The sequence below is a fragment of the Brassica oleracea genome, chromosome C1 (genome assembly GCF_000695525.1).
Source record: "Brassica oleracea var. oleracea cultivar TO1000 chromosome C1, BOL, whole genome shotgun sequence".
In the NCBI taxonomy this organism is placed as follows: domain Eukaryota; kingdom Viridiplantae; phylum Streptophyta; class Magnoliopsida; order Brassicales; family Brassicaceae; genus Brassica; species Brassica oleracea.
In genome coordinates, this window is record NC_027748.1 from 8,343,821 (window position 1) to 8,366,993 (window position 23,173).

General features: G+C 38.9%; 7 protein-coding genes across 12 annotated transcripts in view; 3 read left to right on the forward strand and 4 right to left on the reverse strand.

Moving 5' to 3' along the window:
• Positions 1-2,653, reverse strand: part of LOC106297546 (vacuolar protein sorting-associated protein 2 homolog 2-like) — an 8,220-nt gene extending 5,567 nt beyond the window's left edge. The window contains exon 1 of the mRNA XM_013733766.1: positions 2,564-2,653. Within this exon, the coding sequence (XP_013589220.1) occupies positions 2,564-2,599 (36 nt within the window). The 5' untranslated portion in view covers positions 2,600-2,653. The remainder of the gene's footprint in view (positions 1-2,563) is intronic.
• A 1,675-nt stretch (positions 2,654-4,328) lies between these two features.
• On the forward strand, positions 4,329-6,302 carry LOC106341630 (protein LSD1). 4 transcript variants are annotated; one of them, XM_013780357.1, is made up of 8 exons: positions 4,329-4,497; positions 4,609-4,691; positions 4,845-4,991; positions 5,077-5,196; positions 5,485-5,606; positions 5,676-5,756; positions 5,828-5,902; positions 5,991-6,302. In XM_013780357.1, the coding sequence occupies exons 3-8, from the start codon at positions 4,847-4,849 to the stop codon at positions 6,030-6,032; spliced, it is 585 nt and encodes a 194-aa protein (XP_013635811.1). In that variant the 5' UTR covers positions 4,329-4,497; positions 4,609-4,691; positions 4,845-4,846; the 3' UTR covers positions 6,033-6,302. The 4 variants fall into 4 exon arrangements, with proteins under 4 accessions (XP_013635811.1, XP_013635816.1, XP_013635803.1 ...); XM_013780362.1 differs by having other exon boundaries at positions 5,831-5,902; XM_013780349.1 differs by having other exon boundaries at positions 5,086-5,196.
• A 1,016-nt stretch (positions 6,303-7,318) lies between these two features.
• LOC106306056 (probable lysine-specific demethylase JMJ14) lies at positions 7,319-12,454 on the forward strand. 2 transcript variants are annotated; one of them, XM_013742516.1, is made up of 14 exons: positions 7,319-7,418; positions 7,718-7,799; positions 7,921-7,995; positions 8,213-8,251; positions 8,377-8,493; positions 8,829-8,906; positions 8,992-9,489; positions 9,570-9,797; positions 9,888-10,049; positions 10,165-10,533; positions 10,613-11,300; positions 11,394-11,497; positions 11,568-11,762; positions 11,884-12,454. In XM_013742516.1, the coding sequence occupies exons 2-14, from the start codon at positions 7,755-7,757 to the stop codon at positions 12,178-12,180; spliced, it is 2,895 nt and encodes a 964-aa protein (XP_013597970.1). In that variant the 5' UTR covers positions 7,319-7,418; positions 7,718-7,754; the 3' UTR covers positions 12,181-12,454. The 2 variants fall into 2 exon arrangements, with proteins under 2 accessions (XP_013597970.1, XP_013597979.1); XM_013742525.1 differs by having other exon boundaries at positions 8,216-8,251.
• A 105-nt stretch (positions 12,455-12,559) lies between these two features.
• LOC106306068 (gamma-soluble NSF attachment protein) lies at positions 12,560-15,137 on the reverse strand. Its single transcript, XM_013742535.1, has 9 exons — positions 14,969-15,137; positions 14,395-14,462; positions 14,127-14,211; positions 13,866-14,024; positions 13,640-13,777; positions 13,413-13,491; positions 13,245-13,324; positions 12,942-13,071; positions 12,560-12,789 (listed from the first exon to the last, which is right to left on the reverse strand). The coding sequence occupies exons 1-9, from the start codon at positions 15,010-15,012 to the stop codon at positions 12,697-12,699; spliced, it is 876 nt and encodes a 291-aa protein (XP_013597989.1). The 5' UTR covers positions 15,013-15,137; the 3' UTR covers positions 12,560-12,696.
• A 333-nt stretch (positions 15,138-15,470) lies between these two features.
• LOC106308296 lies at positions 15,471-16,115 on the forward strand. Its single transcript, XM_013745449.1, has one exon. The coding sequence runs from the start codon at positions 15,578-15,580 to the stop codon at positions 15,980-15,982; it is 405 nt and encodes a 134-aa protein (XP_013600903.1). The 5' UTR covers positions 15,471-15,577; the 3' UTR covers positions 15,983-16,115.
• Positions 16,024-19,799, reverse strand: LOC106308287 (subtilisin-like protease SBT2.5). Its single transcript, XM_013745440.1, has 9 exons — positions 19,338-19,799; positions 18,979-19,138; positions 18,479-18,879; positions 18,307-18,402; positions 18,033-18,105; positions 17,651-17,933; positions 17,240-17,574; positions 16,895-17,165; positions 16,024-16,828 (listed from the first exon to the last, which is right to left on the reverse strand). Exons 1-9 carry the CDS (start codon positions 19,592-19,594, stop codon positions 16,128-16,130), a joined length of 2,577 nt encoding a protein of 858 aa, XP_013600894.1. The 5' UTR covers positions 19,595-19,799; the 3' UTR covers positions 16,024-16,127.
• Positions 19,800-20,887: 1,088 nt separating this feature from the next.
• Positions 20,888-22,670, reverse strand: LOC106308303 (small nuclear ribonucleoprotein-associated proteins B and B'). 2 transcript variants are annotated; one of them, XM_013745459.1, is made up of 2 exons: positions 21,753-22,670; positions 20,888-21,264 (listed from the first exon to the last, which is right to left on the reverse strand). In XM_013745459.1, the coding sequence occupies exon 1, from the start codon at positions 22,549-22,551 to the stop codon at positions 21,757-21,759; it is 795 nt and encodes a 264-aa protein (XP_013600913.1). In that variant the 5' UTR covers positions 22,552-22,670; the 3' UTR covers positions 20,888-21,264; positions 21,753-21,756. The 2 variants fall into 2 exon arrangements, with proteins under 2 accessions (XP_013600913.1, XP_013600919.1); XM_013745465.1 differs by having other exon boundaries at positions 20,888-21,281.
• Between the last annotated feature and the right edge of the window lie 503 nt (positions 22,671-23,173).

The following is a 23,173-nucleotide window of genomic DNA, read 5'->3' on the forward strand; positions in this document are numbered from 1 at the left end:
GTGTCCTGATAACGAGGTTTCCCACAAAATTTGCATATATTCCGTGTCTCATCCGCTCTCTAGTAGATCATGCAGTTGTCAATACATACATCTATCACTTCATACGGTAGTTGAAGACCTGCAACAAGTTTCTGAACCTCGTAGTATGAACCCGGTGCAAGGTTATCCTCAGGTAGAATACCTTTGACAAAATCAGTAATCGCATCCATACATTCTTCAGCCAAATTATAGTCTGTCTTAATACCCATTAATCTAGTTGCAGATGATAAGACTGAATGACCATCTCTACAATTTTGATACAAAGGTTGTTTTCCTGCATCCAACATGTCAAAAAATCTCCTAGACTCGGGGTTTGGTTCTTCCCCTCTATAATGATCATGTACCATCTGCTCAGTACCTACACCATAATCTATATCTGTTCTAGATTCTTCTAACCTAATATCAGGCTGAGGTTCACTAACAGGCTGAGGTTCGCTAGTACTACCATATTCATAACCAGTTTCCCCATGAAGGTACCAAACTTTATAATTACGTGAAAACCCTTTCATATACAAATGAGTCCAAACATCAAATTCTTTTATAACCTTATTATTATTGCAAGAAGAGCAGGGACATCTTAACATACCACTTTTTGCATCCGGTTGCTGTTGAACAAGCCTCATGAATTCTCCAATCCCTTGAACGTATTCTTCCGTAAGCAAATTGGTGTTCGGATCCAAATGAGGTTTATCCATCCACGAACGATAATAAACTTCTGAAGACATGATTTTCACGGAATTGTTATGACTAAAGAGAATGAAGAGAGAATGAAGTGTGAATGAGTTGAATGAGGAGGGGTTGTATTTATAGGAAATTGCTTACGGACCTCCGACGACTTTCCGACGGAATTCCGATGGATGTAAAGCAGTCCGTCGGAATTCCGTCGGTATTGTCCAATCTCAAACGGCTATACAACGGTCATATATATTTGTCGGCAACGGTCACATAGTTCGTCGGAATTCCGTCGGTATTTTCCGACGGAATTCCGACGAACCATGTGACCGTTGCCGACAAATACATATGACCGTTGTATAGCCGTTTGGGATTGGACAATTCCGACGGAATTCCGACGGACTTCTTTATATCCGTCGGAATTTCGTCGGAAAGTCGTCGGAGGTCCGTAAGCAATTTCCTATAAATATAACCCCTCTTCATTCAACTCATTCACACTTCATTCTCTCTTCATTCTCTTTAGTCATAACAATTCCGTGAAAATCATGTCTTCAGAAGTTTATTATCGTTCGTGGATGGATAAACCTCATTTGGATCCGAACACCAATTTGCTTACGGAAGAATACGTTCAAGGGATTGGAGAATTCATGAGGCTTGTTCAACAGCAGCCGGATGCAAAAAGTGGTATGTTAAGATGTCCCTGCTCTTCTTGCAATAATAATAAGGTTATAAAAGAATTTGATGTTTGGACTCATTTGTATATGAAAGGGTTTTCACGTAATTATAAAGTTTGGTACCTTCATGGGGAAACTGGTTATGAATATGATAGTACAAAACTTTATAATTACGTGAAAACCCTTTCATATACAAATGAGTCCAAACATCAAATTCTTTTATAACCTTATTATTATTGCAAGAAGAGCAGGGACATCTTAACATACCACTTTTTGCATCCGGTTGCTGTTGAACAAGCCTCATGAATTCTCCAATCCCTTGAACGTATTCTTCCGTAAGCAAATTGGTGTTCGGATCCAAATGAGGTTTATCCATCCACGAACGATAATAAACTTCTGAAGACATGATTTTCACGGAATTGTTATGACTAAAGAGAATGAAGAGAGAATGAAGTGTGAATGAGTTGAATGAGGAGGGGTTGTACTTATAGGAAATTGCTTACGGACCTCCGACGACTTTCCGACGAAATTCCGACGGATGTAAAGCAGTCCGTCGGAATTCCGTCGGAATTGTCCAATCCCAAACGGCTATACAACGGTCATATATATTTGTCGGCAACGGTCACATGGTTCGTCGGAATTCCGTCGGAAAATACCGACGGAATTCCGACGACTTTGCTGTTAATCGGAATGTCGTCGGAAATTCGTCGGAATATACCGACGAACTTCCGACGACTACAACGGTTACATTTTTTATCAGAATGTCGTCGAAAAGTCGTCGGAAAATTCCGACGAACCGTATGTCGTCGGAATTTCGTCGGAAATTTGTCAGTATTCCGTCACAAATGTCCGACGACCTTGGTGTCCGTCGGAAACTCCGTCGGAATTCGGTGTGTTTTCTTGTAGTGGCATCTGCATAAGGGAAACGATACTTCAATAGAATCAAAGCAGAATTGGATCAAATTAGAATATTACAATAATGTCAGATTCACTGCTCAAATGATAAAGGTAACAGCTTTTAAAAACTAATCTAGAACTATGTTGTTAATTTGTTATAGACAACACAGTCAAGTTCAAAGTAAGAATATAATAAAAGGCCATTACGAGAGTTTATAGGTGGCAGATCAGTTCACCATCAGGATCCGAAATTCCAAAAAAGAAGGAAGATCAAAGCTTTTACCTTTAGGAGTGGTCTTCTTCTTGAAAATGTTCATGGCAGTCGCAACAGTGACACAAAACCCTAATTACGTTCTAGATGGAAGTGAAGTTGATCTTTCTTTTTTCTTAGTATAAATGTTTTTTTTTTGAACAAAAGAAAAAGAGTATAAAAGTGTTCTTCTAGTCATAAACGCAACGGTACTCTATGGATTGGAACTCGACCGTTACACTAGAAAATGAAAATCCCTCTTAGGAGGGCTTGATCAATGATTTTAAAAATTTATTTGACTAAGCCCAAAAATTTTATAAATTTTTAAAAGTTTAAAAAGATTCAAATGGTTAAAAATCAAATCTTGCAGTTGTTATTTTAAGTGATCCATAGATTTTCAGGGAGTTTTGAAAGAAACAAAAATATTAAAAATATTTAAATCAAAGTTTGTTTTCCAAAGAGATGGATTACCATCTTCTGTTTGTTTGCTAAACATGGATTACAATTTTTTCTGTAATGAATAATGATATGATATTAGAATGAGATTTTAAAAAATAAGCTTTAACATTATTTTGAATAAACATTTGTACTTTTCAGTATGAGAGGCTTTATTCAATGAAATGAAGAGAGATGATCAAACCAGTAGAGATATTCTTGCAGGTGAGGGTTGATTAGAGTTGGCACTTGATGCATCTGGATCCACCATAAGTTCATAACCTATACATTTTACACTATAAGAACCAAGGCGTAGAAATTTCTGAAATCTTCACCTCCAATCTCGATCGTTGGTTTGTTCATTACAATTTTTTTTTTCTGTAATGAATAATGATATGATATTAGAATAAGACTAAAAATAATAAGCTTACCATTATTTTGAATAAACATTTGTACTTCAGTGCGAGAGGCTTTGTCTATCTCTTAAGTAAAGTTCAATGAAATGAAGAGAGATGATACAAACCAGTGAAGATATTCTTGCAGGTGAGGCTTGCTTAGAGTTGGCAGTTGGTGCATCTGGATCCACCATAACCTATATACATTTACACTATAAAAACCAAAGTGTAGAAATTTATGAACTCTTCACCTACAGAGACAGTGTATATTATTATTGTGTTTAAATACATTATTTAAGTAGGTCACTAACTCCTTATATCTTAGTGTCCTCTTTAATCTAAAGTCTGGAATGTTGATTACTACACATATATGTTCAGATTGAACCCAAAAAAATTGATCTAGTCTGATCCAAAACTGGTTCTAACTCCTAAAGTAAACTTTGTATTTCCTTGTTTTTCTTGTCTTTCTGGAGTGTACGAAAGCAACATAAACTGTAACAACTCGTTCCGTGGGTTTCAGGTTGGCTCTATAGAGCGCCGATCCCAACCTCTTAGTTCTCTCGAGTCCTGTGAAAAGATTGTTAGATGATGAAATCTTGAGTTCGAAGAACGCCAAGCGCATCAACAACTTACCTAAAAACAATTTAGGGTTTATAGGTGAGGAATTGGGATCGGTGTTCTGCAGGACCGGTCTAGATTCAGTTGTTATAAAGGGTGTGGGACAATCGGTGAAATTCCTTGCATTGAATTTTCAAAAAAAAAAACTAGACCATTCAAACACTTCAATTAATTGACGTAAGCCATGACCATCAATCGGGATCTATACTTTAGCTAAACAGAAGCTGATGGCTACGTTTGAACCGCCGTTTGGAAACAATCAGAAGCGCGTGTTAAGACCGCATCTTATTATTATTGACTTCAGACAGACCTTGCTTTTTGATCTCAAGCTCTGTCATAATAATAAACTAATAATAATAAAAAGATGGATTAAACAAAAAGGAAAAAAAAAAAAAAAACAGAGATAAAATCGAAATCTATTGTCCATTTCTCAATTTGGATTGGCCTCTTTACATATCTGCTCTTTAGAGTTTTCCGGTTCTGAAATCGGATCCCCTCTTCCCCATCTTCCCAATCGGTATGATCAAGATCAGAACTTTTTTTTCCAAATTTTCCTTGAATTTGTAATCCCAGCAGCACTGTACTCTTCAATTTCATACAAAAACTCATGATTTGATGATGGATGCAGGAGCTTTTTGGCTTTGAATTGGATTTGGGTTTCGAAAAGCCATCTCCTTTTCTTCTTCGCATCATCCCCTTTGGAGAAATCAGGTGAATCCTTTTTGTTGTGTTTCTTGCTTTCGATGCAATGACACATGCATAAAGTATTGGTTAGATTGAGTTTTTGAGAAATGTTAAAAGCGGTTTTGTTCTGTCTTTGTTTGCAAATTGGTGATTGATTCCTATTGGATAAAACCTAAGCAGATATGCAGGACCAGCTGGTGTGTCATGGCTGTAGAAATACATTGATGTATCCCAGAGGAGCAACCAATGTCCGTTGTGCGTTATGTCACATTGTCAACATGGTCCCCCTTCATCCTCATCCTCCTCCTCCTCCTCCTCCTCATCATGGTATCACTATATCTACATTTTATCATTTGCAGCTTTTGTTTGAGATATACGCTTTGCAATATTGAGTTCTAAAGTCTTAACACAGCTCATGCAGGGATGGACATGGCTCACATTGTATGTGGTGGTTGTCGAACTATGCTTATGTACACGCGTGGGGCTAGTAGTGTAAGATGCTCGTGTTGTCAGACTGTGAACCTTGTCCCAGGTAATATATAAATATCTACAATCTTGTCTTTGTTTCATCAGCATTGTTCTTTTGTAATGCTTTCATAACTTCTTTTCCACTTTTCCCCAACATGTTATGTGGAGTTTAGGATTTGTAAAAGTAGATGAAGCCTTTAGATGATACATGTGGCCTACATAACCGCTTTGTTCGATGATCTACCGTTAGATTCTTGCCTTTAAGTTGTTGCCTTTTGGATGTATGATTGTCTTTCTATTTATTGTTAGTTTGTCTCTTGAAACTGTGATTGACTTCTTATGAAATCAACAGGACCCCCACCGTCCAATCAGGTTGCGCATATCAACTGTGGGAACTGCCGGACGACACTCATGTACCCTTACGGTGCATCATCTGTTAAATGCGCTGTTTGCCAGTTTGTTACTAACGTTAACGTGAGTACTCCTTTCACTTCTCCATGGTTAAGTGTACAGAAGATCTTTACTAGTTTTCTTAATCCGCAGATGAGCAATGGAAGGGTGCCTCTCGCAAGTAACCGGCCAAATGGAACAGCTGCTCCCGGGACAATGCCCTCTACATCCACTGTGAGTTTATCAAGTAACTCTTTAGATTCTTATGGAACTGGCTACTTACTTACTCTCTTCATCTTCTCTAGCAGTCAACACCACCGTCTCAGACACAAACTGTCGTCGTAGAGAACCCAATGTCAGTTAATGAAAGTGGAAAGTTGGTGAGTATTACTATCTTATCATGTAGCTTAGTTACTCATTAGAAGAGGCTTTTGCAAAGTGACTGAAACACATATACATAAATTGCAGGTGAGCAACGTTGTGGTTGGAGTGACAACAGGCCAAAAATAACTTTTAAAGAATCATTTGATCTGAAAGATCAAAATTGGTTCCGTCTATCCCTGCTTCTGGTTTGTGCATATTACATACTGTTGATGAACACTTTTTTTTTGTTGTTAAAAAAAAAGTTGATGAACATAAAGGTTTTTTGGTTCAGTAATCTGTCATTCCTGTTTGTAGACTCCATTGACCATTTGTGGCATTGTTAATGTATGTATTACTATAATCTGATACACCAGCCAAACATTAAGATTTGAGTTTGAAATCTGTTTCTTCTGTGGATTAAGCAGTGTTGCTCACAGAAACTGATCTTTACCTTTTGGTAGATTAGTTAACACTGCTCTTAAAGCATATCTTGGAATCAATACGCTCTAAGTAAATACTCTGTATACATTTGACACACAGATCCTCTTGATAACTCAATGCACAACAGTGGCTTGTGAGAAGATCCTGTTAGCTAGCGGGTTAGACCACAAAGAGCTGGAAACTACTCTTGGGGGCTAAGAATGTATGAATTCATGGCTACTTTAGCTGCAGCCATTGTAATGTCACTGAACAATGAGACAAATACCTTGGTTGTAGCCACTTTAACCGCTGAGTTTCAGCACACACCGCCTTTCCTGTAAAGTTCACAAACCTTTACAAACCTTTATAAAGGTTCAATAACTATAGAAACTAAAAGCAAAATGTTTTGAGTTATTGTTATTAACAGTGACTCTTGCAAAGATGTGTTACAGTCTAATGTAATGGTGAGTTGGTTTCCCAAGATACATCAACAATTGAAAGCTGATTTAGTTGAGAACATTTGGCAAAAATTTGGAATACCCGATTTCGACTAATCGGTTTTTTCTCGTTTATGGTTTTTATTTGTATTTTTAATATGTTTTTATGTAATTTTTATTAAAATTTTTATGTATGTTTTTATTTTAAATCATTCTATTTAAAAAAAAAAAATTACCACTAACCAAGGTTCTTAAGCTTTCAAATCATCTTATTAACTCTTAAATTAATCTAAAGAACCCATAAGGGGTTCCTATGGACGGAGGTGCTCTGATGTAATAGAGAGCTTCCACAACTTACAAGATCGTTTTTTTTTTTTGTGGTTAATGGTTATTACATAATCGCTGCTTCTTTTTAACTCTTTATAATAATATATAATAATATTTCTTAGACCAGACTCCAAGATAGCTCTTTTGGTCATGGTTGCCCTAAAAAAACTCTGCTCTATTTATTTTCTCTTTTCTAAAAGAAGGAAAAAAAAAGAAAAAGAAAAACAAAACCCTCTTTTTATTATTTTCACAGATAATTGAGATATAAACGTTACAAAAAACAATTTCAACTCAACTTGTCAGTCTTGAGATAGATAAACTTGTTCGGATTCTTGGCCCCTTCGAGAAGGTACACTCTCATCTTCCTCCTTTTAATGGCCGTAGTAGATCTTTTGCTTTTAAAGATTCTTTGTTACTCTTTTTTTGAGTAGAGAGTACGTTTTTAAAAACCAGATCAGCGGTTAATTGCGTGAGTAATTGAGTTGGGTTTGTGTAAAGTTCGATCCTTTGAGCTATACTTGTAACTGGGCTTACTCTCAGATTCTGTTTTTGCCTTGTTTCTCTTTTAGACAAAAGCTTTATGCTTTCTGGGTTTCTAGGGTTTTGAAGGAGGGTTTTGTTTTTAAACAGATCTTTTCTTTTGTTTAGGGTATAAAGTTTGGGTCTTTGTTAACCCCAACTGTTAATGGAGAGTTCTGCATCTCCAGCCGCAGAGTCTAAGGCTATGGAGGTTTGTCTTCTTATCATTTGCTTCTTCATGTTTGCTAGATTTAATTTGGGAGATAAGGTTCCCTCTTTCTTTAGAACTGTTGCAGTTTCTGAATGTGTTTTTTTTTTTGAAATTTACACAGGTTGATTCTGAGAAACAATCGATTAAAAGAGATAGTAGTAGCCCTGGGCCTGACTCTACTCCTCCTAGTCCCAAAGTAAGCAACTGTGTTTCTAGCAAGTATTGGTTTGTAAAATGTGATGGATGCTATGTGTTTGCTACACAGGCTTTATAGCTTGATTCTAACCAACTCTGATTTGGACCAAATTATTTGTCTTGCTTATCAGTATCTTTCTTTGCAAATCTCATGTTTTGAGTTTCTGAGAGCGGTTCTTATACTTCTGCCTGATTAGTTTGTTTTTTTGTTAATGGAGAAGGTTGCATCTCCTGCAGCAGAGTCTTTGGCTATGGAGGTTCTCTTCTTATCCTTTGCTTCTTGTAACCTCTAGTTTTCATGTTTGCTAGATCTCATCTGGGAGATGATTCCCTTCTTTCTGTAGTACTGTTCTGAATGTGGAATTTTTTTGTAATTATACAGGTTGATTCTGAGAAACAATCGGTTAAAGGAGATAGTAGCCCTGAACCTGATTCTGAGAAACAAGAGATTAGAGGAGATAGGAGCCCTGAACCTGACTCTGCTCCTCCTAGTCCTAAAGTAAGCAAATATGATTAATATCTTTCTTCAGTTAACTGTGTGTTCTAGCAAATATTAGTTAGGCAGATATGATGGATGCTATGTGCTAGCCTGATAGTCCAAATTCTCTGTCTTGCTTATCGGTATCTTCTTTGCAAATCTCATGTTTGGTTTTGCCTGATATTTAGCAACTTAATCACTTGGTTCTTGAGAATTTACCAATCTCATCTGGATGTATAATAAGCTTACTAGTCTACTCTATTTTTGCTTGTTTTATTTGCTATCTATTTTTTCCCACGAATAGATTAGCCTGATTCCTGACTGATGTTGTTTTTGTTTTTGTTTTTGTTTTGGAGGTATCTCCTAAATGGAATCCATTAGAAGCTTGCAGGCCTTCGGTTGATGATGCTCCCATATTCTATCCCACTAATGAGGTATTTCATAAAACCTATTTGCAGTTTTTGGTTCTGTCTTGGTAATAATTCAAGAGTTTATCTCTTTTGATGCTTCCATCTTCAGGACTTTGAAGACCCACTTGCTTACATAGAGAAGTTGCGCAGCAGAGCAGAACTATTCGGCATATGTAGAATTGTACCACCCGTTGCATGGAAACCTCCCTGCCCTCTGAAGGAAAAAGAAATATGGGAGAAGTCCAAGTTCCCCACTCGGATTCAGCTGATTGACTTGCTTCAGAACAGAGAACCAATTCAAAAGTCTCCCAAAAGCAAGAAACGAAAACGGGGAAGAGTCTCTAAAGTTGGATACTCAAGAAGAAGAAGAGATTCAGGCAGCGATGATGATGATTCCACTGAAGATGCTGAAGGGAAATTTGGTTTCCAGACTGGGCCAGATTTTACACTTGAAGAGTTTCAGAAGTATGATGAAGAATTTAAGGAATCTTATTTTCAGTTAGAGAATGGTTCCAAAGCGTCTGAAAATAAGAAGTTTAAACCTAAGGTTAAGGATATCGAAGGTGAGTATTGGAGGATAGTGGAGCAAGCAACTGATGAAGTAGAGGTATATGAATCATTTCACCATTTTATTTTGCATGGATTTTTTTTCTAAGTTGCTACTCTTTTTGTTTGGGCCTATGACAGGTGTACTATGGAGCTGACTTAGAAACGAAGAAATTTGGAAGTGGTTTCCCCAAGTATTCACCAGATTCTCGTAAAAGTTTAGAAGAACATCAATACTCTACAAGTGGCTGGAACCTAAACAATTTATCGCGTCTCCCTGGATCTGTTTTATCTTTTGAGAAGTGCGACATCTCAGGAGTTATTGTGCCATGGCTTTATGTTGGAATGTGCTTTTCAACTTTTTGTTGGGTAAGTTAACCATTTTCCTTGTACGATAGGCTCTTGTTAAGTTATAGGATATATGTACTAACCATCTGCTTCTTGCTTTGTTTGAAACAGCATGTTGAAGATCATCACCTTTATTCCTTGAACTACTTACACACGGGTGATCCAAAAGTTTGGTATGGGATCCCTGGAAGCCATGCTGCGTCCTTTGAAAACGCAATGAAAAAACTTCTTCCAGATTTGTTTGAAGAACAGCCTGACTTGCTACATCAACTGGTAAAAAGCGTATCTCCATTTCAAGTTTTGTTCATTAATTAGAACTCCTTAGGAGATGAGCTGTTTTGCTCAAGATAATATGTATGTCATTCTGCGCCTTTTTTTTTTATTATAGGTCACCCAGTTATCTCCAAGCATCTTAAAAGAGCAGGGAATACCTGTCTATCGAGCTGTCCAGCGCAGTGGAGAGTTCATTCTAACCTTCCCCAAGGCCTACCACTCTGGATTTAATTGCGGTTTCAACTGTGCGGAAGCAGTAAATGTTGCACCAGTTGATTGGCTGGTTCATGGACAGGATGCAGTGGAAGGATATAGCAAGCAGCGGCGAAAGAGCTCATTGTCGCATGACAAGCTGCTTCTTGGAGCAGCCATGGAAGCTATTTATTATCTTTGGGAGCTGGCAGTTACAAGGAAGAAGACCCCTGTGATTGCGAGGTGGAAAAGAGTTTGTAGTGAGGATGGATTGCTTACCAAGGCAGTCAAGGTGATTCTGTTTCTCTCTTTCTTTTTCGTGTGCTTACATATATATGCATGCATGTACTAACATAGCTAAGGTTAAGCAGAAGCGGGTGGAGATGGAGGCAGAAAGACTAAACCAACTTGGGGATAGTTATAGAGTGGTAAAGATGGAAGGGGATTTTGACATTAAGAGAGAAAGAGAGTGCTTCTTGTGCTTCTATGATTTGCATTTGTCTGCTTCAAGCTGCAAGTGTTCCCCCAACCGATTTGCGTGTCTTACCCACGCTAAGGATCTCTGTTCATGTGAAAGCAAGGATAGATTTGTTCTTCTTCGTCATACACTGGATGAGTTACGGTCATTGGTCAGAGCTCTAGAAGGGTATCCCGATGCCATAGAAGCTTGGGCACGTATAAGCCGTGACCAGAATCCTTCACGGCAGCAGAGCGCAAAAGAAGCCTTAGATTTCAAGAGCAGCACCTCCTGTTCAAAGAGTCGTGGTTCATCGAAAACACAGCAGCAAAACAATCTCCAGTTAGGCTCTGGAGGCTTACAAAGTGATAAGGAAGTTCAGTTGAAACAAGATGGTGATCAAGATGTACATGGCATCACTACCAAGTCTGATGAGAAGAAGGTTGCGGTTAAATCTCAAAACCCACATTCGGTTTCAGATGTAGGGTGTAGCGAGCCAGATGCCGCAACCAATAGGTTGAGTCACTCTGTTGAGCTTTTGAAGTCTGGATCTCTCGTTGTTAAGAAGCAGTGGTGCAGTAAGCAAGCCATCTACTCAAAAGGTGAGACGAATTTGAGGATTTTCAGATGAGCTTTTTTACTTTAGCATTGTTTATGCCCTTCTAAGACTTTTTGCTTTTGATTGAGTTTTACAGGGTTCAAGAGCCGTGTTAAGTTCATAAGCGTGCTTGATCCAACAAAACTAACTAACTACATCTCAGAGGTTCTGGATGCAGGGCTTGCTGGTCCACTGTTCAGGGTAGGGTACCCTTATCATGTTGTGGTTTCAAGACGACAGTGCTCTGATCTATTGTTATATATTTTTTCAGGTCTCACTAGAAGAATGCCCTAGCGAGAACTTCTCGAATGTATCAGCTGAGAAGTGCTGGCAAATGGTGATACAAAGGCTTAAACTCGAAATCATCAAGAGATGTGATCAGCCAGCTAGCTCCTTGACCGCTTTACAGGCTCTGGAGAGTATTGGACTTGAAATGTTTGGCTTTCTCTCACCGCACGTTATTCAGGTAACACAACTCGTTTTCTCATACCTTGCCCTAGAACTATGGTCTTTAATCTCTTGTCTCATTCCCCTTGAGCATCTTCCTTACTCGTTTGCATGACTAAAAGTTAAAACACTGTGCGCAGGCGCTTGAGGCTCTTGATCCAAAGCATCAGTTGGAGGAGTATTGGAACCAAAAGACAGCGAAAGTGTTTGGTGTTGAACTCACAAAGGAAGGAGAAAAGGATAATGATGATAAAGAGAGAGGAGGGGCTTCAGATCCCTCAATGGACAGGGACACAAGGCTTCTGCGTGGACTGTTGAAGAAGGCGACACCGGAAGAGCTAGCAATGATGCATGGACTTCTATGTGGTGAGACACGCAACACCGAGCTCCAGGAAGAGCTCTCCTCTCTGGTGGATAAGATGGAGAAAAGTCCTTGATGATTAGCAAGCAAGCAGGCGCACACACACACTCTTTGATGTTGATTGTGTTATTGTTCAGGCTTCGGTTGTATTAGTAAAGAGAAATCTAGAGAGGTAAACAAAGTAGACAAAAGGGTTACTTTGTTTGTTCTTTCACTTCCTTTAGAAAAAGGGTGTAGGATTATTTAATGTACTCATGTACCATTGTTCCTCTATTTCATCTGTTGTACCAGCTTTAACTGAAGAAAAAATGCTTCTATGATTAGTAGACTAAGACGATGCAATTTGGTAACAGCTGTATCATATTTATTGTCAAATGAAGAAATATACCAGCCTGTGTTAAACCTGTATGAGCAGAAGATTTTAACAAAAGACCAAGTGGGTTTATAGTGGAGAAACAAGCACAAATGATTCAGAGCCTTTATAGTCAATCATTCACACAATGGTTTGAACTAAAATGAGAACTTTCAAGTACTTAGGCTCGAGCATAAGCAAAGTGTAGGGAATCTGAATCTGTACAAAGAGGAAGAATCTTTAAGTGAGATCATCCTCGTCGAGATCATCCCCAGCATTCATCTGAACTGCAGTAACATCTCCGGTGGGTAGCTTTCTCGCCAGCTTGATGACCTGCACGCAAATACTTCTCTATGTTAAATCTCGATTGTTTAATGAAAACTTTCTACATTCTTCTGGTTTAACAATAACCAAGAAATGAATAAAAAAATCCAACCCTAGAGAGAGACAGTATTAGGATTAAGCAGATCATTTCAATGAATTACCGCATGATCCAAATTGGAGACGGTGCTTGAACACGCTACTTTCTTGATTTCTTCGATGTCACCTTCATTATAGGCTGTGAGCAGTCTGCTAGCAGTTCGGTTCTGATCACTTTTCAGAAAAGCATCAATCCTACACACAACAAGGAAAGTAATTTTCAGATACGGAACAGCCGAACAGCTATCACATTTCCAAAATTCACTAAACTGTTTGCGTTTCTTGTTTGCTTCAACACACACATGGTCCATATATTACTAGCCATCGAACTACCAAGTGGCTACATAAAGAGAGAAGAGTATACTCACTGAGAACAATCGTTGTAGCATTTTTCAGCCTGCTTCAGGTCATGGCCATACAGATATACAATGATTGCACTAAGATATGCCTGAAATAAAGAGCAAAACAGTTAACTCAAACTAATCAGAGTGCAATGGAGTTGAAAAAGATGAAACCAGATCACCCTATGCTCATACCTTACACTGGCTATTTGTGGCGTCGCACTTGTCAGCCGCTACACCCAATCTTAAGAAAAAGGTTGCTGCATCTGTGAACCTACAATTTTAAAATTGTAAGTGAATCAGTTTCTGTATCAGATAGATGGAGAAAAACATTCATTGATACCGCTATTATCTAAAGCACAGAAAGTATATCCACGTGCAATGAAACTTTAACATGTATTTTGAGTTAAGGAAAAACTTACTTCTCGAGCTTTATGTAAACACTAGCACAAGCACGGTACAGGTCAAAGGCCATCTGGTCCCTCCCATCTTCTTCAAGGATTTCACAAGCATCGGTGTATAGTTGGATGGCATCTTCAGGTTTGACCTCTTCCAAAGCACTGAAGAATAAAAATTATCGAAGATCAAACAAACAAAAAGTAGGAGCAAGCTCGAGAAATTTATTAAAAGGTCAACATAAAAGATTACCGAGCAGCCTTTCCAAGAGCATCTGATGCGGGTTGTGCCCTTCCACACTCAACATACAGCTCAGACGCCTTCCTATAAAAATCAGCAACTTCGTTCCAAATACTTAGCTTCTGTGCTAGGGCAGCAGCAGACTCCATATGCTTTGCAGCATCCCAGGGACTAATTCATATCAAGGATCACACTAAATAGAATGATGTGTGCATACAGCAAAAATAATTAGCAGCATATAGTAATAGTCTCAAAAAGGGTAATTTTGGATACGAAGACTGCATCACTTGTCCTTGCGAAGCTTTCTCGAGAGCCACTTTAGCTCTTTCATATTTGCTTGATGCCCTAAAGCCATTTGCTGTATGATGAAAAAGAGTAAAAAAGACAAGAACAAAATCAGTTTTTCATTCCGGGCATGAGAATAACCTGCCACGCTTACAACATCTCTAGTCACAGATTAACATTTTTGGGATAATTAAAAGGGAAGAAAAAAAGAAATTCGAAACATAGAAGCTGCCAGCCATAGAGGAAAACTACAAACCTGCTTGCTCATACAACTCAGTAGCACCTCTCCAGTCAGCACTCCATCTAGTAAGCGTGAGTTTTGTCCTGTGAGAAGAATATGAATTAACCAAAAAATGCTTAGAAGGATGTGAAAACCAAAAACAACACCATTTTGGATCAAACCAATCCAAAATGATTTCTCAATCCTTGCACTGCATACTCATAATCCAACTTTTAAAGCCAAGACATTTTGCATTTACAAGACTATAAAAGAAGTATTTTTTTTTTCATTTAAAAAAAATTAGCAGTCTCCTTGATTATATATCAAAGTAAAGGAGTCTTCTTAAACATAAAGCAAAATCTCAGCTTAATCTGTTCCTAACACTACACGAGATCCTAGAATCGCCTTTCCAACAAAAACCTCGATCGAATCATAATCACGACAAGTTTTATCGATCACCGTTACAAAAGAGAACCTCAAATCCTAAGAGCAGAGTCATATCAAATAAAAACCCAGTTCGAATCTCTTAGTTGCACCGATCATTAACATCATCGTACAGAGACATTCACAGTTACGGTCAAGAGAGGGGAAGAGGAAGAAGAAAGCATACATCTTGTCGGCTTTGGACATCATCTTTTCAGGATCCGAAGACATGACTTTCAGTAAACGTCCCTGCGATCTAGCAAACTCCGAGATCGATCTCCAATTCTACAATCGCCGCTCCACTCTCCTCTGATCAAAGATGTGCGTTTTTTTTAGCAAAAGATCTTTTTATTTTTAGTCATAAATAATTAGACTTTATCTTCCCCATTTAAAATAATTGTTTTTAAAAAAAAATCTTTTTTCTTACACCAAGCAAAAAAAAAAACAATGTTTACCTTTACACCATTTCTAGACTTGTGTTCTGTGTGAGATTCTAATCTTAGTAGATTAGATTAAAAGTAACAAACTTTGTCAATAAAAATGTAAACTTTATACCAAAAATCAAACTTATATATATATATATATCTCACCTCTATTCTTCATCAAGCTCATGACAGTAAGCAAAGCATGACTGAAGATTTAGGTAGCAAGTAGAAATCTCCTAACTCATCCCTAACTTTCATTCTCCACTCTATAAATCACAACACCATTTGACTCCAAAACACTATCCACAATCGACTTCCCTCTCTGATAAAAAAAACTCCAAGACCACAAAAACAAGTCAGTCACAGCTACAATGTCAATCTCAAGCCTCTCTCTCTGCTTAATCTTTCTCACCTTCCTCACCACCCCACTCGTTCTCTCCTCTCGCACCCCCAAAATAGCTGTAGCAGCATCACCTGCAACAGAGAAGAATCTTCAGAAAACACATGTTCATCCTCCTGCACTGCCTGTTTCTGATTCATCATCTTCCATGGCCAAGATTGATGCTGAGCCAGCACCGAACACGGCTATAGCCGGTTTCTTCAGGCATATAATCCCATTCCAAGGCTGGCCTTTCCACAAGTATGTTCCTTTCCCAATGGACAAGCCAGCAAACCCTTCTGTTACTACAACACCGGCTACTGGAGCTGAGGAAGACGAATCTCAGAAGGTGCCTTCTTCTCCAAGCAACGGAAACAGAGATGGTGGCAACGCTTGAAGACATTTTATTATGTTAAAAAAATGCTATGTGACAGTTTATTATGTTAAATAAAAGATGTACCATGTACTATAAATGCTATGTGACATTTTATTTTTACATGGATTAATCAAATGAATACACTTTTAAATCTTATCTACCAAGTTCATTGTTTTGAAACCATTTTCACTATGACAGAAACAGGAATATGAACAATGTGTCCCATGTCTCCAAACAGCTTGATTGTCCCAAAGCTTGCTATAGAGCTGTTCTTCTTTGCCTTGAAGGTTACGCTTAGTACCTTTGTCTCTCCACTGGCTATAGAGAATTGGGTAGGAGACGCCTTCATCAAAACACCAAAAGGAGGAACCAAACCCACACTGTACGTCTCGTTTCCAGCTATGTTTTTCATCAGTCTTTGCACAGTCCGCGTGTTGTTAAGTCTTGAGAGTGTGATGGATGGTAGATTGAGGTCAGAACCACTGATCGTTGCGTTGCTAAGGAGACAGTTCTTGCCTGTGTAGTTGAATACTGCTGGAGCTGATCCGTTGATCCCACAAAGGAATGACATATAGTCGTCAAAACTAGTGTCAAAGATTAGGCCAGGATCCAAAGCTGCGGTTGCGTTCACAAAGCCGTTCCCCATATCAAACGGTGTTGCAGGAGTCATGCTTTGATCAGGATTAGCATAAGCACGCTGAGCCATTATCTCCTCTCCTTTATTGTCTAACGTAACAGAAGTTGTTGAAAGTGCAGATGCAATGGCTGAGGGACTAAACTTTCTGAACTTCTGCTTGATCAATGCAGCCACGCCAGCTACATGAGGAGCAGCCATGCTAGTACCAGACATCATCGCAAAACTCTCTCCTACCAAAAAGAACACAACACCATTAACTTCATGTCTCATAATGCTTTGGAGATATATCTATATACCTTCAAACTCAGTGGAATCTGTGGCAGCAGAACTCCAAGCGCCCCAAATGGAATGTCCAGGAGCTACAAGATTGGGTTTCAAAATGTCAGCGTCGTTGAGAAAGCTGTCTTGTGGATCAGGTCCTCTTGCTGAGTAGTACATAATCTTGGGAGCTCTGTCACTGAAGTTAGCCTTTTGTCCACCTGTAATGGCTGCAACTCCCCTAAATCTAACAATCTCCTTGGTGGTTGCATCTCTTTCAAGAGTTGAGTTATAGTACTTGAGTAAAACCTTACAAAAAACATATCTGTCATATCTCTATTCCAGAAGCATCAAATGGTTATGTTTCTAAGTTATACACTCACCTTGGAGTCTTCAGGAGATGGAATTATAATTCCAGGCATATCCATTGGTGTAGGATTGATCTGAAACCCAAGGACATATGGATCCATGTAGAACACAACACCCTTTGCAGATAGATTCTTGGAAACAGCTAAAGCTTGTTTGATAGTGGAAAGCCCAAGGACAAAACGGATAGAGTAGCTGCATATCAGGAGCTTCCCACAGATAAGATCCTTATCAAAACTGTCATAGTCTTGGCATTCACTTGCATACATGTCCTTGTCTACAGCAGAGCTTTTGTTCTTCAATGCATCAACAGCAGAGATCATTGTGAACATCTTCCCTTCATCTGTAGGTACTAAACAAAAAACAGCAATTCAAAAAGCTAAAGCCATTTACAAAACTAGCTGATGGTGGTTTCTAATAAGACTTACGTGCAAGTCCAACGCCTGGAATGGTTACATTGTTGCCTAAGGTTATGGAATTAGAGTAAACACGATCGTGAGTAGCAGCACCAACTGTGAAAATCCATGGGCTGAAGGAGGACATGCTCTTAGGAGAAGGACCTGTGTTTCCTGCAGCTTGCACTACGAATATACCTGCCTTAACAGCGGATAGCATCGCCATATCTAGTGGGTTGAAGAAGGTGGCAACACCGGGAGGACTTCGGTTAGGTGTGATGGATAGACTTAATATGTCAACTCCATCTTGAGCTGCCTAAGAAAATTCATAAACCGTCTAAAAAGTGTCATGGAAAGATACATTCATTCTGAATTCTGATGGTCAGGTGAAATGAGAAAGGGTAAATGGTTTTACCTGGTCTATAGCAGCAACAACATCTGCAGCAAATCCACCAAAACTCTTGTACAATGCCTTGTAAACAGAAATGCTAGTACATACCAAACACACATAATCAGTACTCTCAATGCAATATGAATAATAAAATGATGGTCAAAACCAGTGTTCTAAAAATTGGTTTAGGCGGCAAATTGGACTTAAACGAAGCCTAAACAATAATCTCCTATATAAAGCGCCTAATTAGCGACTAGCGATTTCTTGAACATCGGTCAATATGCATATATAGACTTACTGTGCACGAGGAGCTATTCCACTGGCACTTCCAAAGTTATGGCCAGAAACTACAGCTGAGACCCCATGGTTACCCGCTGCAATAGAAGCTGTATGTCTGTATATGATCAAGATAAGTCTATAGTATCAGCATCATGTGAAATAGATGGTAAATGATTCAAGACTATACTTACGTGCCATGGCCATCACCGTCAAAAGGGGAAGCAAAGTCCTCAGATGAGTTGAATATCCCTCTAGTAATAGCAGACTGAGCGAAATGGCGAGCTCCAACAAGCTTCCTATTGCATGATCCGGATGGAAAATCCGGGGTGACTTCACAAACACCTGAAAAGTGATTAGGGATGGGATACTGACGCTGAGAAGTGTCAGTGCCGTTGAAGCTAGGGTGAGTTGGGTCAATGCCAGTGTCGATAAACCCAATAACTATGCCTTCTCCAGCAGTTTCATATCCACCTTCTTTGACCCATGCACCTTTTGGTAGACCCATGAACTGAGGTGTGTAGGTTGTGGCCGTCCTAACGGAGAAATCCAACACTATGTTTACTACTTCACTTCTCCTTGAAAGCTTCTCTGCCTTTTAGAAGATGAAGAGAAATAACTTTGCATCAGTGTCTACTTCTTTTACTGTATATAGAAGCTCATATAGATATGGCATGAGTCAAAATTAACATACCTGTTGTGAGCTAACAAAAACAGCAAAGCCATTGATGAGATAGTGGAAGCTATAAAGCTTTATGTACTTCTCTCCCTTCAATGCACCTCTCAGCAAAGAGTCATGAGCTTGAGAAATTGCTGATCTCCTTGACCTCCAATAACGTGACTTTGACATGTTCCTATAACCAGAGAACCAAAATCAATACTAATAGGATTTCAACACAGCAAAAGAGTGAACCTTTATACACAAAAGTCCAGTTTCTAGTGCTGATAGTTTAAGAGAATTATATACAATGCATGTACCTTAAGGTGCTAATCTCACTCAGTGAATTCATTAACTAACAGAATTTTCAAGATTCTAAAGGAAAATTCAGTTACCTTGGTTGGAGTTTTGGTGTAGTAAACGTTGAAGTGTCTCCATGTTTGGATCCTTGGTGGTTTTGTTCTCTGACTGTTGTCACTGCTTCTTGTTGTTGGAAAAGATGAAGAGTAGGAGCTTGTCTGAGAGTAACAATGTAAACAGCCGTAGTGGAGTTTGTATCAGAATCATCACTAACTTGTCCCAAGGTGGTCGACAAAAGACCAACACAGAAGAGAAGAAAAACTCCAAAATTCACCATCAGAACTCTCCTCATTATTTTTTCTCACTTCACTGATTAAAACCACCACAAAACCCACCAATAGCTTAAGTAAGAAAAGAAAGAGAGAAAGCTGCAAATTAAAAGCTCATGAAGCAAACATGGTGGACAAGTGGAGTTTCAGAGAAAGGACTTGCCTTTTAGTATTTTTTTTTTCCGTGTTGGAGAAGGTGAAAGCTGTAGTGTGCTTATTATTAGATTTATATAGACACTTTTTTTTATCAAATATATTTATATAGACACTAAGATTGGATATTTTGAGCAGAAAGAAAAGCCCAAAACTCACGAGAATCTGAAAGCTTTTCTCTCTTGGATTCTGCGAGTATTTTTGAACGTTTTAAGTACACATTACACGGTCCCATAAGGAAAGGACGAGCAGTGTGTTATTGAAAAAAACACAATTTTGCAAAATTTAGCTGTTGTAACTTGTCGGCTTGGATTCTTCTATCTTCCTTTTTCGTTATTTTTACTTTAAGCAGGTATTGAACATAACAGATTTCACTGAAATTAAACTAATGTAATAATAAATCTCCAATATTTTTTTTGACTATGAACATATAAAATAAGCTAATTAGGATCCATTAAAGAAAAATAAATAGTCTCAACAGAATATAGAACTCGAATTCGTTATAAAGTATCATTCTGATTAAGAAATAAAACAATAACAAGTAACGACTATATATTACTATATGATTAAAGTGGTAGCAGCTTTCTTAATATTTGTATGATGTTTTAAAATCATTAAAGCTGAGATTTAGCAATGGTGGGAGGGTCAAATGTGAAGAAGAATCATTAGGAGTGCTAATGGGTCACACACACCGTTAGGTTTTTACTTTTCAATACTTTTCCTCATTTTCTTTTCTTTTTTATTATTTAATTTGTCCTTCAACGGTACAATTAACTATAACAAAGAGATGACTAATTCTACAAATGTCATTGCAATGAATAAATACTCACTGAAGAAAACTCATTGCTAACACAGTCGTGTACAATCATTGGAACATTCTACAGTCGAAAGTTTTGAACCACTTGTCGGATTTAGAATACAGACCAAACCGAAAAGTTCGAATTCACGTACGTATATGATTATAGCCAACTATTTGAAACCCAACATGTTACTTAAAATTTGCATCTATAATCTTTCGTTTTCTGATTATGAATTTCATTATGAAGAAGCATTTTACTCACTATCCGGTCCTAATCATTCGTCTAATTATTTATTATCCTAAACGTTGTCCAAAAAAAAAAGAAATTATTACACTAAGCAGACGAAATTTGGGCTACAGATCATAAACAGAATAAGAATTAACATTTTACAAAGCCATCCGCTTTGGCATGGCAGATGTAATAAGGTTATGAACGCAGCTAAGGACCTTATAGGTGGTATCAGGCATGTTAATCAAAAAACATCGAACCAAAAAAACAACAATGAACAATCCCAAAGGTCGAGGGAAGTTGAAGAAGTCGATTTATCAGCTAATAAACTTGATCAGAAGAGAAGATGATGGATGAAGTGACAAGATTTGCAAATCCAAACAGATATAGTGATTTTATATATCCAAAATAAATCTGACAGAGGAAATATGAATATTCCACACTTTTGATGCAACCACATGTTCTCTTCTTCATCCACAAAAAAGCTGAATGTGTACAACATCCACAGCTCCCTAAAACAAGGTTTTAACTAGTCATTTAAAAATTGGTCGGATTAGTTTCTAGGAAGGGATTAAATTTCATAAATTGGCGCAAGAAAGTATCAGATTAAACTTGCAAGGGTTAGCAATGTGTAAATCCTAACTTAGATGTGCACATTGAATTAGGTGATTATAACCAGGTTTAATGGAATCTTTCTTAAGCAAGACACAAGAAGATACGCAACTCAATACAAAGGCAAAGACATTCACTATGTGATCAAGTCATCGTAAAGTCGTTCTGATTAGAGTTCCACACTTAAAAAGGATAGCATTGTATAAAGATCAGGCGCAAATAAGATGTGAATAACAAAGTTTAATACGGAAACACAAGAAGATAGGGCAAAGACACACTCACTCGTCAAGACAAATCTACAAACTTTAAAGATAGATCAGAGATTGCAGCTAAAGACATGAAAAGCACAAAGTCCAACCAAACAAACTTAACAATGACAAAGGCAAACCTAATCACTGCTGCTGATTATGTGGATTAGGCGGCGGTGGCCCAGGACGCGGCGGAGCAAACCCTCCAGGAGGAGGCTGCATTCCAGGGCGAGGAGGCCCAGGCGGTCCCTGCATCCCATGAGGTGGTGGAGGCCCCCTCATCATCCCACCAGGCGGAGGTCCCATCGGTCTCTGCCCATACGGAGGCGGAGGTGGTCCTCCCATCCCATGAGGCGGCGGTCCAGAAAACTGCGGCCTCATACCGTAACTCGGCGGAGGACCTTGCGGAACGCCTCTCCCCATCGGAGGAGGACCACCACCAAAAGCCGGAGGAGGCGGGAGCATCTGCCCAGGAGGCCGCATCACAGGAGGACGAGAGATCTGAGGCTGCATCATCCCCGGAGACGGCCCACCAACTCCACGAACAGGCCCAGCAAGCCCAGGCTGAGCTTGAACGAGAGGCCCAGTAGGCACTCCACGTCCAGCAGCACGGCCCACTCCAGGCCCAGCAAGAGCCACTGCAGAGCCAGCCTTGGCACGAGACTCTTCAGGAGGAGGCGGTCCTTCCACCGTCATGGAGATAACCTCTTCGCCTCTGAGAAGAACCAACCCTAGCGTACGGCGATCTTCCCTCTCTTCGTTGATCTTCTTCCCTTTCGCCGGAGGGAGCTTGCGGAACTCCTCGCAGTCGCCGAGGACGAGGTTCATGTGGCGATCGAAGGCCATGAACTTCCCCACGAGCTGCCTTCCGTCTTGGATCGTTACTCGCATCCTGTAGTTTACGAACTGGAGCATCTTGGAGCTCTTCGACATCGACATTGTCGCCGATTAAAAAGGTGGACACCCGCGGCGCGGTTGAGAAGATATTTTCGGACGACGAATCTAGTACGCCGGAGGAGTGGAGACGAACAGATCGAGATTATCGAGATGCCGAAATTTCTAGGGTTTATAATTGAATGCACCTCTTCACTTGCTTATGGGCTTGATTCATAATGGGCCCTTAACATAAGATACTGCCATATTAGGCTCAGTAGACAAAATATTAAATAATTAATCTATACTATTAAAAAAAAGGATTTTTAAAATTCACCCTTTCATTTAACCCAACCTTTTATATAAAACTAAATATCATAATCTATTCTACTAAAACAGCAGCGTGATTCATTGATAAAAGTTGGGTCCAACAATTATTTTTCCCAAAAACTAATTATTTCATAACTGCTTATATTAAATGACTAACCACGTTCTTTGTCGATAACAAAATCAGTTATGTTTCTTCATTCACAACAAAGTTCGATTCAATGATATACCTTTTAGACCTGATCAGAACACGCCCATGGTGATCGATTCTCTGGCTATTATACATTCCATGGTCGTTCACTATGTTGATTTGTCATTATCAGACAAGAAAATCGGGATCTTCAAAGTAACTAACATTTTG

Bases quoted from the DNA above. Each gene is read 5' to 3' on its own strand.
- LOC106306056 (XM_013742516.1), top strand. From the start codon at position 7,755: ATGGAGAGTTCTGCATCTCCAGCCGCAGAGTCTAAGGCTATGGAG. The intron at 7,996-8,212 runs GTAAGCAACTGT...TTGTTAATGGAG, and splicing joins CTACTCCTCCTAGTCCCAAA to AAGGTTGCATCTCCTGCAGC. The intron at 8,494-8,828 runs GTAAGCAAATAT...TTTGTTTTGGAG, and splicing joins CTGCTCCTCCTAGTCCTAAA to GTATCTCCTAAATGGAATCC.
- LOC106308303 (XM_013745459.1), bottom strand. From the start codon at position 22,551: ATGTCGATGTCGAAGAGCTCCAAGATGCTCCAGTTCGTAAACTACAGG.
- LOC106308287 (XM_013745440.1), bottom strand. From the start codon at position 19,594: ATGAGGAGAGTTCTGATGGTGAATTTTGGAGTTTTTCTTCTCTTCTGT. The intron at 19,139-19,337 runs GTAACTGAATTT...CTCTGGTTATAG, and splicing joins ACACCAAAACTCCAACCAAG to GAACATGTCAAAGTCACGTT. The intron at 17,575-17,650 runs GTAAGTCTTATT...TTTTTTGTTTAG, and splicing joins TCCAGGCGTTGGACTTGCAC to TACCTACAGATGAAGGGAAG.
- LOC106308296 (XM_013745449.1), top strand. From the start codon at position 15,578: ATGTCAATCTCAAGCCTCTCTCTCTGCTTAATCTTTCTCACCTTCCTC.
- LOC106341630 (XM_013780357.1), top strand. From the start codon at position 4,847: ATGCAGGACCAGCTGGTGTGTCATGGCTGTAGAAATACATTGATGTAT. The intron at 4,992-5,076 runs GTATCACTATAT...GTCTTAACACAG, and splicing joins TCCTCCTCCTCCTCATCATG to CTCATGCAGGGATGGACATG. The intron at 5,903-5,990 runs GTGAGTATTACT...CATAAATTGCAG, and splicing joins TTAATGAAAGTGGAAAGTTG to GTGAGCAACGTTGTGGTTGG.
- LOC106306068 (XM_013742535.1), bottom strand. From the start codon at position 15,012: ATGTCTTCGGATCCTGAAAAGATGATGTCCAAAGCCGACAAGAT. The intron at 13,072-13,244 runs GTGAGTATACTC...TGTTGTGTGTAG, and splicing joins TGCTACAACGATTGTTCTCA to GATTGATGCTTTTCTGAAAA. The intron at 12,790-12,941 runs GTAATTCATTGA...ATTTGCGTGCAG, and splicing joins TCTCCAATTTGGATCATGCG to GTCATCAAGCTGGCGAGAAA.